This window comes from Kogia breviceps, chromosome 8 (genome assembly GCF_026419965.1).
Source record: "Kogia breviceps isolate mKogBre1 chromosome 8, mKogBre1 haplotype 1, whole genome shotgun sequence".
Classification (NCBI taxonomy): Eukaryota; Metazoa; Chordata; class Mammalia; order Artiodactyla; family Physeteridae; genus Kogia; species Kogia breviceps.
Window position 1 is genome coordinate 91240090 of NC_081317.1, and position 15377 is coordinate 91255466.

Below are 15377 nucleotides of genomic sequence, written 5' to 3' on the forward strand. Positions count from 1 at the left end.
AAATTTGCTTTTTAATATATTTATACATAAAACATAGATGAGTATGGCATTGAAGACCAGGGTTCCATTAGGCCTAGAATGAGAGAAGAAATTGCTGTATGTATATTGTAGTGAGTAAGATCATGGACTTTGGATATGAATAAAGGACTGTCTGGCATTAGCCAGTGGGAACCATGGTTGAAAAGGCATCTTTCAAGTATTAAGTTAAAGTAAATGAATGTAGGTTTCTGAGGTATTGTAGGTTTAAAATTCATGTACTAAATATTTATAGGAAGCATTTTCTAAAATACATTTATTGCTTTCTTCTGATTACAAAAGTACTAATGTGTATGGTATAGAAAACTTGCAAAGTAGAAGAAAGTTAAAGGAAGAAAAAAGTCACCTCTAATCCAGACATAAATGTAACCATTAAAAATTATCTTTCTACATTATTTATTTATATAAGTTTTTAAAAATACATATTGGGTCATTATGTATATTACTATTTTATAACCTGTTTTAAAAGGCAATATATTGTGAACATTTTCCATATCATTAAGTACACATCTCCGTTATCATTTTTAGTGTCAGGCTAGTCCATTGTCCAGTCACTCATTGTTGAATATAAATGATTTTCACTATTGTAAGCAGTTCTACAATGGACATATTTGTAGAATGATCTTTGCATATATTCACAACTTGTTCCTTAGAATAAATTGGTAGAAATAGACTCTCTGGGTAAGAGGGTATACACACTAAGGCTTTACTAATTTGTGCTCTAAACAGATTATACCAGTTAGATTCTTCTAGAAGCATATGGAAGTGATAGTTTGCTTGTGCACTTGCCAACATTGGGCATCAGTGTTTTATTTGCCACTCTAAAAGGTGAAAAAATGTACGTATGTTTTAATTTCTGTTTCTTTGATTTTGATTCTTAAGGAAGTTACATTTTTTCATATGTTTATTAGCCCATTTATAGATCTTTTGTAAATTACAGGTTTTTGTCCTTTGTTGGTTTTTCTTTCTAATTGGTAAAAGTGATTTATAAATTAAGGATGTTGAGGCTTTTGTCCTGTGATATGTTGGCAATGTTACCAATGTTGGCAAGTTTGTTTAATTATGGTATTTTTGGTATACAGAAACTTTAAAATTTTCTATTTACATCTATTAATCTCTACCTTTATGGCTTCTGCATATAGGTGTTATGCTTAGAAAAGCATTTCTACCCCCATATTATGTAGTATGTCTTCTGTTTTCTTTTAGAATTTTTATGGTTTCATTTTTTGCATTTAAACCTTTAATCCATCCAGAATTAATTTTGTTGTATAGCATGAGAGTAGGAATCCTGTTAGCCAGATGTCCTAATATCAATTATGACATAATCCTTTCTTTCCCTGCTGGTTTGAAACACTACCTCTATCAATACTAAATTGTTATAAATTTATGACTCAGTTTCTGGGCTTTCCATTTGGAATCATTGATTACCTGTCTATTCTATAGCAGTGCCAAACTACTCAGATTATTATAACTTTATAATAAGTGTTAATAACCTTTACTTTTTACTTACTCCTCTCTCTGCCTCCTAATTTAGTTGGTTGCTTTTGTCATGTGCTTTTGTTAACACCTACTGCCCCGTTATAGCACTTAGTAGCCTTTGTTCTTACATATAGATTCTGTCAGTTCATTAATTATCTGTTGTGTAACAAGTCACCATGAATTTAGCAGTTTACAGCACATACTTATTATCCTGTAGCTTCTGTGGGTTAGGAATCTCAGAACCACTCAGCTAGATCCTCTGCTTCAAAGTTTCTCATGAGGCTACAATCAAGGTATCTGCCATGGCTGGGTCAGCTGAGCAGGAATCCCCTTCCAGGCTCACTTGTGTGGTTGTTAGTACAATCCGTCCCTTTTGAGCTGTCCCTTAGTTCCGTCTGGCTGTTGGCCAAAGACCACCTTCAATTTCTTGCCATATAGCCCTTCCTAACATGGCTATTTGCCTCATCGAAACCAGCAAGAGACAGATTATGCTAGCAAAGTGGAAATTAGAATCTTTTGTAATCTAATTATGTATAATCCCCTCAACCTTGAAGTATCCTATTGATTAGAAGCGAGTTACTCAAAGGGAGGGGATTACACAAGGTTGTGGATACCAGAGGGGAGAATCACTGGGGGCCATCTACTAGCTGCTTGCTACAGTCACTTTTCTCAACTATATGTGCAGTCCATGAGAATAATGGTACCTTCCTCTTGTTTAATCATTGATCATTACCCTCTGACACAATGCCTGGCATGTAATAGTAGGTCCTTAAATAAATATTTGTGGGATAATAATGTGTCTCTAATAAATGGCATATGTTTGAGTTGGGAGTCTTTTTGTGGGGGGACAGTCTAAGTATTTGTCTTTTAAGAAACAAAATAATAAGTCTTTTATACTTACTGTTATAAAACTGGTTGGACCTCTATTATCTTATTAAGTTTGTTTTTCACATTTCCCTGTGGTTTTCCTTGAACATCTTTCTTTTGCTGTGTTGACAGTTTTCTTTCCTGTGCATTAGACCTACCAATGTTTGCATGATAGCAGTCTCTTCCGTATCCTTGCTATACTCTTCGCCTATAACCCTCTGCTTTCTGCTAGAGCCCTCACAGCTGACTCAAAGCAGGGGAAGAGTCCAATATACATTTTTAGGGCTCTGATGCAAGGGAAAGTATTGCTGTCTCCCTGCAAGTTCTGCAGAAGTAGGAGCTGGATATGTTTTTGGTATCTTCTGTCATTACCCAGATGCATTAATACACAAATGTGATGCTCTTATAATTGCAGAGAATCGTATACTAAGTAAGCTTTTGCTGGTAGCCTACAATCTAATCATTTCTTTTAGAATTAAAATATTTTGAGGAGATGTGCTTCATTTCAAAGAATTGATCTAATTTTTAGAGTATTCCATACTGTTGAAAAATTGCGAAATAGGTGTACTGTCACTATCACCACTAGTCCCTTACCCACCACTGGGCAAGATGTACTCTTTGATTCATTCAATCATTCTATTCATTCTTACAGCATTCACTCTCCCTTGCATGTACCAAGCACTGCCTTAGGCACAAGAAACACAAGTAATTAAGACACTTGGGGTCTAGTGAGGGAGACAGACATGAATACGAATTATTTCTCTTTGTGGGTGGTGGAGGGGGTATTTCTTTGTCCTCATATTTAGAAAATTTTTCTACATATATCCAGCACAATTCACATAAAAATTTTTTTGGTGAGGGTATGAGGTGGGAAATCTACGTTTCTTTCCTAAGTAGTTAATTGAGGAATCCCCTCTCTGGTTTGAAATGCCACTTTTATCGTGTGCTAAGATGTAATGTAAATTGAGTGTTTCTAAGCTCTCTACTATTTTACTTATTTGTCCAACTATTTTAAATGTCGTACCTTTATAACACATTTCAATATCTGGTGATGCAATCCTTCATTTTTTAGTCATAGTCCAAAATATTCTCTATGTTTAACTGTTTATTCATTGCATAGTTTTCTTTATTTTGTATTGCTAGTTTCTTAGAGGTGATTAATTGGAAATGTGACTTCTAAGTTCTTTTAAATTCCTAGTTTAAATTTAGCCTTTAATACACTTTCCTCTGATGAACGTGAAACATGAAAGTTGATACCAGATATCATTATAATTTTTGCCCCTTTTGGAATATTTTAATGACTTATTTTGCTGCTCAATGCCACAGAGACTTTAAATGAAAAGTATAGTGTTTGAAACTTGGTATTGACTTTGCTATTTGAATTTTAATTTACCTTTTTTTTTATACCTTAGGTTTAGCCCAAAGGCATCCCTTCCGCCACCTTTTCAGATGCATCTCTCAAGAACCTGTACTAAGGAAATGAGTGGTATGTTTTCTAAACATTATTTTTGTGATACATTATGGTTTCTGGAGCCTCAGAACCCCCCCAAAAAATATCTAATGGTGGCTTTTGACATTGTTCTTACCTTCTCCCACTTAGAATACATCTCTCCTCCCCTCTTTTCTGATTTCTTTAAGTTATGAATTGAAGTGATCTAAAGAGAAAGTAATACTTCCAAGGATATCATTATTATTCTGACTTGAGGCCTTCCTCGCACCAGACCTATTCTGTTTCACTCACACGTGTTACCTACAGAGATATTTGTGTCCCTTGTCACTCTCTTACTCGTTAGAGAGTACGATTTAAAGCACATAAATAGGGGACTTCAACTCATAAAATAATTTCAGACACTCTACCAGGTAAAATCTGAGCCCCTAAACTATGTGTATTGACCACTAAGCATCTAAATATGAATATAAATATATAAAATCCAAAAGGGCTGTTAAGAAATCAATAGAAGACATAATAAAGTTGAAGAATCTGAAGATTAGAAGTGCACACACTCATCTTGTCTCCTCCAACCAAAGTGTAAATTCCCTACTCTTAGGCCCACCCAAGGGATACAGTATTTTCAGAAATTATGCTGCATGAAATTTAAATGTGGTTTTAAATGATTTGCTGCTTTAAGTGTGATTCTTACTGAGTTGAAATCATTTTTTTCCAAAGGAATATATCTCCAGTATTTCTTATGGAAATTAATTGAACAATTTGATTTTTGTTTATGTCAATTACTTTTACATATGCATTTTCTGAAAAATGACTACTCAGTAAAGTCGTATACCCTTTAGAGGCTGTAAATCCTTTATATTAGAATAAGCTTTTTCTGCAGAACCAAGAGGACTTGTTTCAGGAGGATTATGATTCACCCAGCAGCTGATTTACACACACTTATACATTACCTCTCCTACCTTCTGGCAGCCTAAATTACTTCCTTGATTTGTTTAACAAAATGTACAGAAGTTTAGCTGACTCCAGTGGCCCCACAGAGCAGGTGCATTTGCAAAGCCTCCAACTATATGTCAGCTGCTGACTCTCTTTAAGGGAGGGACTGGCCAGTTCCAAGAAACTCTTCTTTCTTCCTGGTTCTTTTATATATCATTATTTGGGAAGAACTTTATAAATTAACTGTGCCTTTAATAGGAAATATATGTAGATATCCTGGACCCTTCTGTTGGCTGAGCCAAACTAAGTCTCAGAAAGGGCAGGTCTCGTGCCCTATGGTGGGTAAAGCAGAGTCAGCATCCAGCCATCCTCAAGGAACAGCTCTCCCTTTGGCTTCCTGGCATCCTCAAAGGCCAGCATCCCCAAACCAGCCTGTGTCTCCACCAGCCAATTTAAAAAATAAAATAAAATAAAAATTGTTGAATCCCAGCAGAAATACTGTATGATTAAAATATGAACATATTTTGCTTATAGATGGTAATTTTTAAAATACTCTGATCTGTATCCCAGTAAAATTTAGAAAAGGTTTGGAATAAATTTCATAGTTCTTAAAATACCAGAAATATCAGCTATTGAGGACACTTAAATTTCTTTATTGCCTTAGGACGTTAACTCAGGCATTCTAAGTTTTTAATAAAAATAAATGTAAGAGAGCACCAACAAAACTTTATAAGAATTCGCTTATGAAAAATGAATGATTTGGATTGGAGAAATAAAAACAAATCATTAATAGTTATTTATGAGCACCAAACCTTTTACTTATGTTTATAAACTGAGGCTAGGATGATTATTACAGGTGGATCAATTTTTGAACTTTCATTTATTGCTAAATTATTTTTTCTCATTAATAAAGGGAAAAATTGATCATACCTTAAAACCTGGACAATTATTTATTTTTTATAAAATGTTCTTTGATCTTACTATTAAGGCATTATCCTTATGCTTTGTAAAATATAGCTTTAAATTTATCATTACATATATACCATTATTGTCTAAAATTTAACCTTTCTTAGTCGCAGTTAGAAAATGATTTGTTAAATAATAAATTTCGGGGCTTCCCTGGTGGCGCAGTGGTTGAGAGTCCGCTTGCCGATGCAGGGGACACAAGTTCGTGCCCCGGTCTGGGAGGATCCTACATTGCCGCGGAGCGGCTGGGCCCGTGAGCCATGGCCGCTGAGCCTGCACGTCCAGAGCCTGTGCTCCGCAATGGGAGAGGCCACAACAGTGAGAGGCCCGCGTACTGCAAAAATTAAATAAATAAATAAATAAATTTCATTATTCTTTATGAGTTTAAATTAAACTATGATGTATCCTTGGAAAATAAAGGGGCTAGGTTCCCTCTCTGAGTAGCTGTTGACCTTCCTGGTTATTTCAGGGTTAAAACTTAGAATGAAATTGTCATGGTCCTGCTCTCCTAATCCTGCTCCCTTTGAAAGTCCCTTAACCCCCACAAGCCTGAAGTATAACAAAGCCTGAAGACACAAATACTAGGTAATGGGGATAATCTAAAATGTTAAGCATTCTGGTTAATTCTATCATATTTTTTAATTTAAAGATAATTTAAATCAGGCTGTTGAAAAACCAAATGTCACGCTTCCTGCCTCTTACACTTATAAAATGGATGAGGTTCAAAACCGCATAAAGGAAATACTAAACAAGCATAACAATGGCATTTGGATATCTAAGCTTCCACATTTTTACAAAGAATTATATAAAGAAGAACTTAATCAAGGAATTTTACAACAATTTGAACACTGGCCTCATATTTGCACGGTATGTTTCTTCTTATTCCTCCCTCCTGATGCCTCCTTCCCTGCCCCACTTTCAGATTTTGAGTTGTTAGTAATATCACCTTTTATTTGGGGAGCACGAAGCTCTTTACATAATATTGCTTCATTAATCTTTATGACTAAGATTAACACATACTGGTTCTTATTTATAGTAGAAATATGTCACGGCTGAGGTCTGTGTGTGTTGTAATTGCTGTTTTTATAGATTTTAAGTTATTTTTAAATGCATTTAATATGTGATAATATATATATACCATTTTGTATTGAACTGTTACCAATAATAGATACTGATGGTTTTGTCATTTTAATAACTTGAACTTAACTGGTAATAGAATGTTTTTTGTTAGCCTCAAATTTTATATTCTTGTTCCTGAACATTTGTTTGTTTGTTCCTGAGCGTTTTTAAAGACATTCAGCTGAACAAATTTTAGTTATTTTGGCTAATTATTTATAGAATACATCTTAAAAAATTAATACAGGGTTCAGATTTAAACTATTCACAAATTTCTTTGGAGAAAAATATTGAAAAGTGAGCTGACGTCTATTTCCATGCCTGTTCCTACTTGAGAATCTATTATAATAAAACGATGGATCAGAGTAATTTATTAGAAATCTTTTAGTTCATCCAGAGATAGACACAACTAGATTTTTAAAACAAAATAACTAATTTTTAGATGTTTCTTAATGTTTTTATTTACATAGAATATATTCAACAAAATAACTTTTAAATTAGTGGTTACTTGGTGCTTCTTGAATATGCATGACAATTATTGCTTGATAGAGGGCTTACATTTCTTTAACTTAATATATATTTTGGCCCCCAACCCTGCTGGGCAGAGTGTGGGCCACTCTCTCTTATAAGCACCTGGCCTAAAGACAGTATGTATTTTTATAACCACTTCTTCCCCCAGGGCACTGACACCCCACTCCAGTCCCATGGGCTTTCCATTCAAGAGTCATCCTTCCATCCCTCTATCTGTCTTAATTGTTCTTACATCATTCACTCTGCACCTGCAGGTACCATGCACTGCTTTAGGGGCTGAGACCACCTTAGGGCAATGTGATGTGCTGATGAATATACATACAGTGTGAAGTGGGAAAACAAGAAATGTCAAACTCTGAAATTATGGCTGTTTCCCTACCTATAAAGTCAAGAATGATCATAAGAATGTTATCCCTGATTTATGTTGAATATGGGGTTTATTCTTGTAGTGGGAATTCCTAAGGTTGCTATTCAATTCATTCCATTTTTACTCCTTTCTGCAAAGAATATTCTCACTGGATGCAGGTTTAGCAGCATTTGAGGACCCCCTTAGGTTTCCATAAACTTGAAGGGGACTTTTGAGGTTTCACCAGGCTGCTTGATTTGAAGATTCAGGGCCTGGAGCTCCTTTTTGGAATGCATATGGTTCTTTTATTTTTTTAATCCATGGACATTCACGAACTTATGTCTTCAATGAACTTTAAGCCCTTTTATTTTGAATATACACATAAAACTCACTATTAAGCTTTGATAAAGAAATGATCTTTGGAGTAAAAGAATTTTAAATTAACTTCACAAATTCCTCTTAATGTATTATGTTTCTGGTCACTTTGTTTTATACTGCATGATAATTACTAGTATTTGTGTAGCTTAATTTATGACTTTTGGGGGGAAATTTTCATCCTCGCTACTCTGCATATCTGCAAAGCCTCAAAATTTCTCTTGCTAGGACTGCAGGAGAGAGAGTACCTATCTCTTTGATGTTAAAACTTTATCTAAAATGGGTGGTTTCCTACTAAATTTCAGGTGCGGAAATGACTGATTTTTAATTTTTTGATTGCTCAAATGCATCTCTGTTGCATGATTATTTTCTGTCCAGGCAGTGAGGGTGGAATGTGAAGCAGAAATGTAATATATCTTTCTTATCTCCATGCTGTTTCTCTCAATTTTGAGTAGGACTATTTAGATGCAATCACTATCCATTGTCAGGTATGAGAATTTATTTAGTGAAACATTGTGTCTAGGATGACAAAAACTGCCAGTTTTAATTACATCTATTGATATTTTTCAAAACTGTTTTTTTAATAACAGACTACTGGTAAACAGTTTCAAACTGTTACACCATGTTTATTTTTAGGCAGTTTTAAACAGTTACACCATGGTTATTTTCCCTTTCTTCTGACTTCTTGCTTTTCATCTTGCTGAAAAGCAGGAACACTGATAGCATGCCCAGGGCTGATTCTACTGCAAACAGGGTCAGACAGGTTAGAACACAGTGCAGAAATTTTAGGGTAAGAAAGACTTAGTAATGTGTATCTCCATGTGGCTTGTTGTGTAACTGAAGAAGAAATCTGAGTGCAGTGTACTTCTTTATTTAAAAAAAAAAAAAGTGCTTTCTCCCCCAGTCATGTAAAATGTCCCATATAAAAATATTGAAAAATAAAGTTATAAAAGAAATAAAAATCACCCATCATCCTACCTTCCAGAGATAATCACTTGCAGGATTTCCATTTGAATATAGGATGGGTAGCATCAGCTCAAGGGACCAAATAAAAGCTCTGAAATTTTACCTTCATGAAGGTTTAATCAGCTGTATGCTATAAGTCACTTTACAAGGTTTCTAGATGGTATTTTGATGCAGGCAGAAGGATGCTTTGAATCTGTTGTTCTTAACCTTTTGGATCTCTCTGACAACAAAATGTGGATTGAGAGCTTTGAAAGCTAAAGAGAATATAAAATCATATTAACAACAGTGACCCAGTTCCATAGTGTTCCTAGGCAACTTTCGAGGGAAATGGAACTTGTGCAGAAGCTGTCTTCGAAAGGCAAAGAGCCCAAGATGGCAGGCTTGACCTACGTATCCTTGACGAAGGGTACTGGCATCTAAGAATTGCCGTTGGGTCCTAGGAGAAGGATAGCAACATCTCTTGGCTGTTCTAAAGTGGTGGCCTTATTAATAATGTTCTCCTTAATTGTTGTATTTGGCTAGTATTTATAAAATGCTTCTGTGAGCCACCCACTGACCTGGGTGCTAAGAATAACAGTAAACAAGACAGACCTGGACCTTGCCCTCACGGAACTTACTGTCCAACAGGGAAAATAAACATTGAGCAGGTAAGGGCAAGCCTGCAATAGTTATGAAGGAGAAATGCAGGGTGCTAAGGAAGCATGTAAACAGAAGGATGCGAAGTAGTCTGATGAGTCAAGAAAAGCTTCCCAGAGGAGGTGTCTGTTACACTAAAACCTGAGAGATGAGTTGACAAAGTTAGACAAAGGTGGGAATGCTGGGGAAAAGGCACCTCGGACAAAAGAAACAGCTTGTGCCAAAGCCTGAGACAGAAAAACATGGCTTTTTCATGAAACTGTAAGAAATTCAATAAGAAGAGAGTGGCTCAAGAAGAAACTCAAGAGGCAAACGGGCCAATTCACTTTATTGAAGAGTCATCATTTGGTGGAAACATAGCGGGTCCCTGCCATGAGGTCATGCAGGATCCAGAGCCTCTGGCCGACTTCACTTTCTAGTAAAATTTCAAATCTTGTGACAATTACTGTGGAACATCAGAGATTTTGTTGAAATCCTCCACTCTGAAACATGGGTGGAGAAACGTCTCCATTCCTACCTGAGACAGAATATCTGTCTTTAGTGCCTTACCTCAAGCTGTGTGGAGAGCTGGGCGGCTTGTTTAGAGCCAGACAGGAATAGATGCACTCAGCTGAGAAGGCTCTCTGCCAGTAGCCTCAAAGACCTAGCGTAGGAGCATTGGGAGGCAACTTCAAGAGAGTGGGAAACATTCTGAGTTCAGCTGGAAGCACCTCAGGCCTTAATTACAGAACATAACATTTAGTGAATGAGAACATAAAATGTTGTACATGAGAAAAAATACCTAATGATGCTAATTATTCATGCTTTTATAAAAAGATTTTACTGTTAGTCTGTATTTTATATGTCATTTTCTGTCCATTAGAAATCACTGAGCTTTAAGTTGTTTAGTCCTCTAATACCTCAGACTTTTAAAAATTCCTAAAGTTCTGGATTGCGTCAATATAGCAGTTTCCGTAATATCAAAAGAGGCAACAGCAGTTCTGCCACTTACATATTTTTGTATTTTTGTATGTTCAGGAGTTTGTCTTAACTTTAATTGTGGTAATTAATTATATAAGATAAAGCACCTGTCAGCCCATGCAAAATGAATTGCCTCTTTTTTTAAAGCCTGGATATTTCTGGGTTAAAAACAAATTGAATTTCTAAGGAAGTGAACATAAGTGAAACAGCAGTGATATATCCTCAGGCTTAGTGGTGTTTATACAGTCTATGCAGCCATGCCAGCAGAAGCAGCAATGAGAAGTAAAGCTAAGACTTGAAAGTACAGCCATAATATCTAATTGGAATCCAATTTCCTTTCTAACTTTTCATCAACAAAAAGAAATATGCAGTGAACACATTGGAACAGTTTTTAAATTCAGTTTCAGTGACCATCTGAATTGGAGAAAGATAAAAGAGCACTGTGGCAAAATCAGAGTAGGGCACTAGGGGAATAATGTGACGTTGCTGTTCTGGAACTTGAAACAAAACTACCCATAAGGCCCAATAGTACAATAAGAAGAGTTTGGGCTTTGCAGTTAGGTTTTTGCCCTGGCCATTTCTTAGTGGTGTTACTTTCAGCATATAAATCTGGGCTTCAGTATGCTTTAAAATGTTACTGTTTCTTCCCATCTCTTAGGGTTGTTAGAATTAAGTTACACAAACTATAAACAGCTGCCAGTACAGTAAGAAACATAGCAGATATATAGGGGACTTCCCTGGTGGTCCGGTGGTTAAGACTCTGTGTTTCCAATGCTGGGGGTGTGGGTTAGATTCCTGGTTGGGGAACTAAGATCCCACATGCTGCACAGTGTGGCCAAAAAAAAAAAAAAAAAAGAAAAGAAAAAAAGAAACATAGCAGGTATATAGGAAAAGACAGCTGTTATTTTTCCAGGAACAGTACAGCTTAAATGCAAGCAAGTTAAAACCCACTGGTAAACCAGAGGCATGCCCAGCAAGCTCTACAGAGGAGCCTATCTCAATGAAAACAGGAAATGCTAAAGAGGGCAGAACAAAAGTTTAAATTGAAAAATAAGAGCAGTGGATAAAGGAACTAAAACTCTTAGATGAAGTGAATTTCTGCCATCCTAGAGGAAAAGATCCTGCTCCCCGCAAAGGTAATGAGAAGCACATCTAGTACCTGCTTAGCTTAGAATGCACAGTGAAAGCCACAGCTGCCAGCCAAGATCATGCCCAAAAGGTCTGCACACAATTAACCAGGATAATGTCTTCTTGAAGGAGACCTGTGAACAAGGGCCTAACCTTGGGCCACACTAAAGGAAAATGGCTTGAAGTTTATCCAAACATAAATGGTTGTAGTCAGCATCATTGTGAAGTCCTTACTAGGAAAGGGATGGGAGTGAAAGAGTATTAGCCTTGACATACATAATATCTACAAAACTACTTACCCAAGATGGTGGAGAAAGAGTTTCTCTGGATAGGTGGTTTGTGAACAGACAGGGTACCATCTACAAGGAACTTTTTTTTTAAATGGGATCCTCCCGGACCGGGGCACGAACCCGCGTCCCCTGCATCGGCAGGCGGACTCCCATCCACTGCGCCACCAGGGAAGCCCCTACAAGGAACTTTTTACCTTTACCTTTGATTAAACCTCTGTGGAATATGCCACAAACACCTGTACTTTCTAAAACAGAAGCGACTAAAAATTATAACCCTTTCTGAATAATCTTGGGCATAGCATGAACCGCTGCAGAGAGGGTGGCCAGTTGTAGGTGGTCTGGAACAACGCTGAGTTGGGTGTTAGCTCATCTCAGTGTATTATCCTGCGTGCAGTATAAGCCCCACCCACTGCCCTTAGAGGCTTCAGATCGGAACCTATCAGTTTGTCTTCACTGTGGCCCAGTCAGGCCATTGGGGACCATTTCTTTATCTCTTTCTCAGTTGTCTAACTTTCCTGGCACTTCTCAGCATTAACACAAAAAGACTGAGCTCTGTAGAAGGTCATCAACCAGTCTTTCTTTTCGTGAACTCGCTAATCATAGGGTGCAAGCTTCTGGTCAGTGACTCTTTGATGTTTTATTGTTGCTTGGTACCCAGAAGTCTTTACTGCCTGCTGAAATTGAGTTTTTTAATTGGTTTGTTTTTGAGTTCCAAGCCACTGCTAATAGTTGGAGTGCTGGAAGGCAGGTCTCCAGGTAAACGTGATTTTACCATACTGTCTGAGGTTGATATTGGGTGGTGACCATATAAAATGAAATTTAAAATGTAATTTAAAGCTTCAACACAAAGAACTACTACCCAATGGAAACAAAACTGTGTCTGAATGAGACCCATACAGCTGCTTTGAAACTTTTTGATTTAATTGGACAATACCAATTCTGTTACAGAATCCCAAAGAAAATTCTAATTCCATGAGAAACAGTAAGTTTACCTCAGCAGCCTATGCTACAGAGTTAGCAGGTGAGCCTTCATAGATTCAAAGGAGTTTGGCTTCAAGAACTTTACAGCACAGGTAAATTAGGAAGAAGTAAAGACCTCTTAGAATTAAGAAGACAATTTCTAGGCATATAGCATGAAGACTTCTATTTTTGTGAACTTAGAGGGCTCCTGAAGAAGTTGTCGTTTTAAGTCCTTGAGTCTCACATCTACCAAACCTAAGCTGTCAACTCCAAACTTACAAAAACTCAGAGGGATGTGAGAGAAGTATCTCATTCAAGTTGTGATTCCAAGAGAGGCAGAAATCAAGCTAATGAACTTGTGGGAATAGAAGGTTTAAGGCATGTTAGATACTAGAATCTTCTGATGATTGCCAGAGAGGATGGCTTGAACTCCATAGTGTAAGGAGTTAATCCTTTAGGTTACCTACCTGTCTCTACTGTTGGGAGGTGGAGGTAAGGACCCATACATAGTAAATCTATGGAGTTCCAGGTCATGCCAGTTTCCAGTCATTGGACTGGCGATTTTTTGGGTGAATATCCAAAACCAAACACAACACTGAAGAGCCACAAAACAATGAAAGCATGGAAGAAAATGGCAGGATTATGATCCTGAGTCTTCTATAGAACAGGAGGCCTTTTGACCCCCTTCTCAGGTATGTACCTGAATCAATTAGACTTACAGGAACTATTGGGTTGGCCAAAAAGTGCCTTTGGTTTTTAAGTAAAAATAAAAGACACATTTTTCATTTTCACCAAGAACTTTATTGAACAACGTACTCACCCTTTTGTTCCACTACTTTCTGCCATTTTTCAGGCAACTTCATAATTCCATCATCCCAAGATTTTTTATCTTTTTGAACAAAGAACTGTTCCAGCTGTCTTTTACAGTCTTCCAGGGAATTGAAATTTTTTCCATTAAGAAAATTTTATAAAGACCTAAATAAATGGAAATCCAAAGGTGCAATAATATTTGGTGAATACGGCAGATGAATCAGAACTTCCCAGCCAAGCTGTAACAGGTTTTGCCTGGTCATCAAAGAAACATGCGGTCTCAAGTTATCCTGATGGAAGATTATGCATTTTCTGTTGGCTCATTCTGGACACTTTTCATCAAGTGCTGGTTTCAGTTGGTCTAATTGGGAGCAGTACTTGTTGGAATTAATTGTTTGGTTTTCCTGAAGGATCTCATAACAGAGGACTCCCTTCCAATCCTACCATATACACAACATCACCTTCTTTGGATGAAGACCAGCCTTTGGTTGGTGGTGGCTCATTTCGCTTGCCCCATGATCTCGTCCGTTCCACATTATTTATTGTACAATATCCACTTTCCATCGCCCATCACAATTTGTTTTAAAAAACAGAACATTTTCATTACGTTTAAGTAGAGAATCAAATGTGGAAATATGGTCAAGGTTTTTTTCGCTTAACTTATGTGGAACCCAAACATCAAAGCAATTCACATAACCAAGCAGGTGCAAATGATTTCAGCGCTTGATTTGGATATTTTGAGTATGTTGGCTATCAACCGTGTGGTATAATGTTGATTGTTCTCAGTGAATGTCTCGATTTGATCACTATCAACTTCAACTGGCCTACCTGACCATGGAGCATTGTCCAGCGAGAAATCTCCAGCGCAAAACTTCGCAAACCACTTTTTAAAATTTATTTATTTTATTTATTTATTTTTGACTGCGTTGGGTCTTCATCGCCATGCACGAGCTTTCTCTAGTTGCAGCAAGTAGGGGCTACTCTTCATTGCGGTGCGTGGGCTTCTCACTGTGGTGGCTTCTCCTGTTGCGCAGCATGGGCTCTAGGCACGTGGGCTTCAGTAGTCGTGGCTCACGGACTCTAGAGCATAGGCTCAGTAGTTGTGGTGCACAGGCATAGTTTCTCTGCAGCATGTGGGATCTTCCCGGACCAGGGCTCGAACCCATGTCCCCTGCATTGGCAGGCAGATTCTTAACCACTGAGCCAGCCACCAGGGGATGCCCCCCAAACCACTTTTGACATGTTCGATCAGTCACAGCACCTTTTCCATACACTGCACAAACCTTATTTTTGTGTTTCAGTTGCGTTTCTACCTTTCTTGAAATAATAAAGCATGATATGTGGAAAATGTTGCTTTTTTTCCCTTTTATCTTCAGTATTAAAATGGCTACACAAAAATTCACCAGTTTTGATAAGTCTTTTTTTAAATGCACACTGATATGATGGCTGTCACAATACAATCTAACAAAATCGTTTCAACTGAAGTTAAAAACAATTAAGTGCTACTAGAGCCATCTTACGGAAAAAA

General features: G+C 37.1%; 1 protein-coding gene across 2 annotated transcripts in view; it reads left to right on the forward strand.

Annotated features, from left to right (window-relative positions):
• Positions 1-15377, forward strand: part of TDRD7 (tudor domain containing 7) — a 90709-nt gene that overhangs the window by 37139 nt on the left and 38193 nt on the right. For both annotated transcript variants that reach the window (XM_067039743.1, XM_067039744.1), the window contains 2 exons: positions 3795-3868; positions 6381-6598. In XM_067039743.1, the coding sequence (XP_066895844.1) occupies positions 3795-3868; positions 6381-6598 (292 nt within the window). The remainder of the gene's footprint in view (positions 1-3794; positions 3869-6380; positions 6599-15377) is intronic.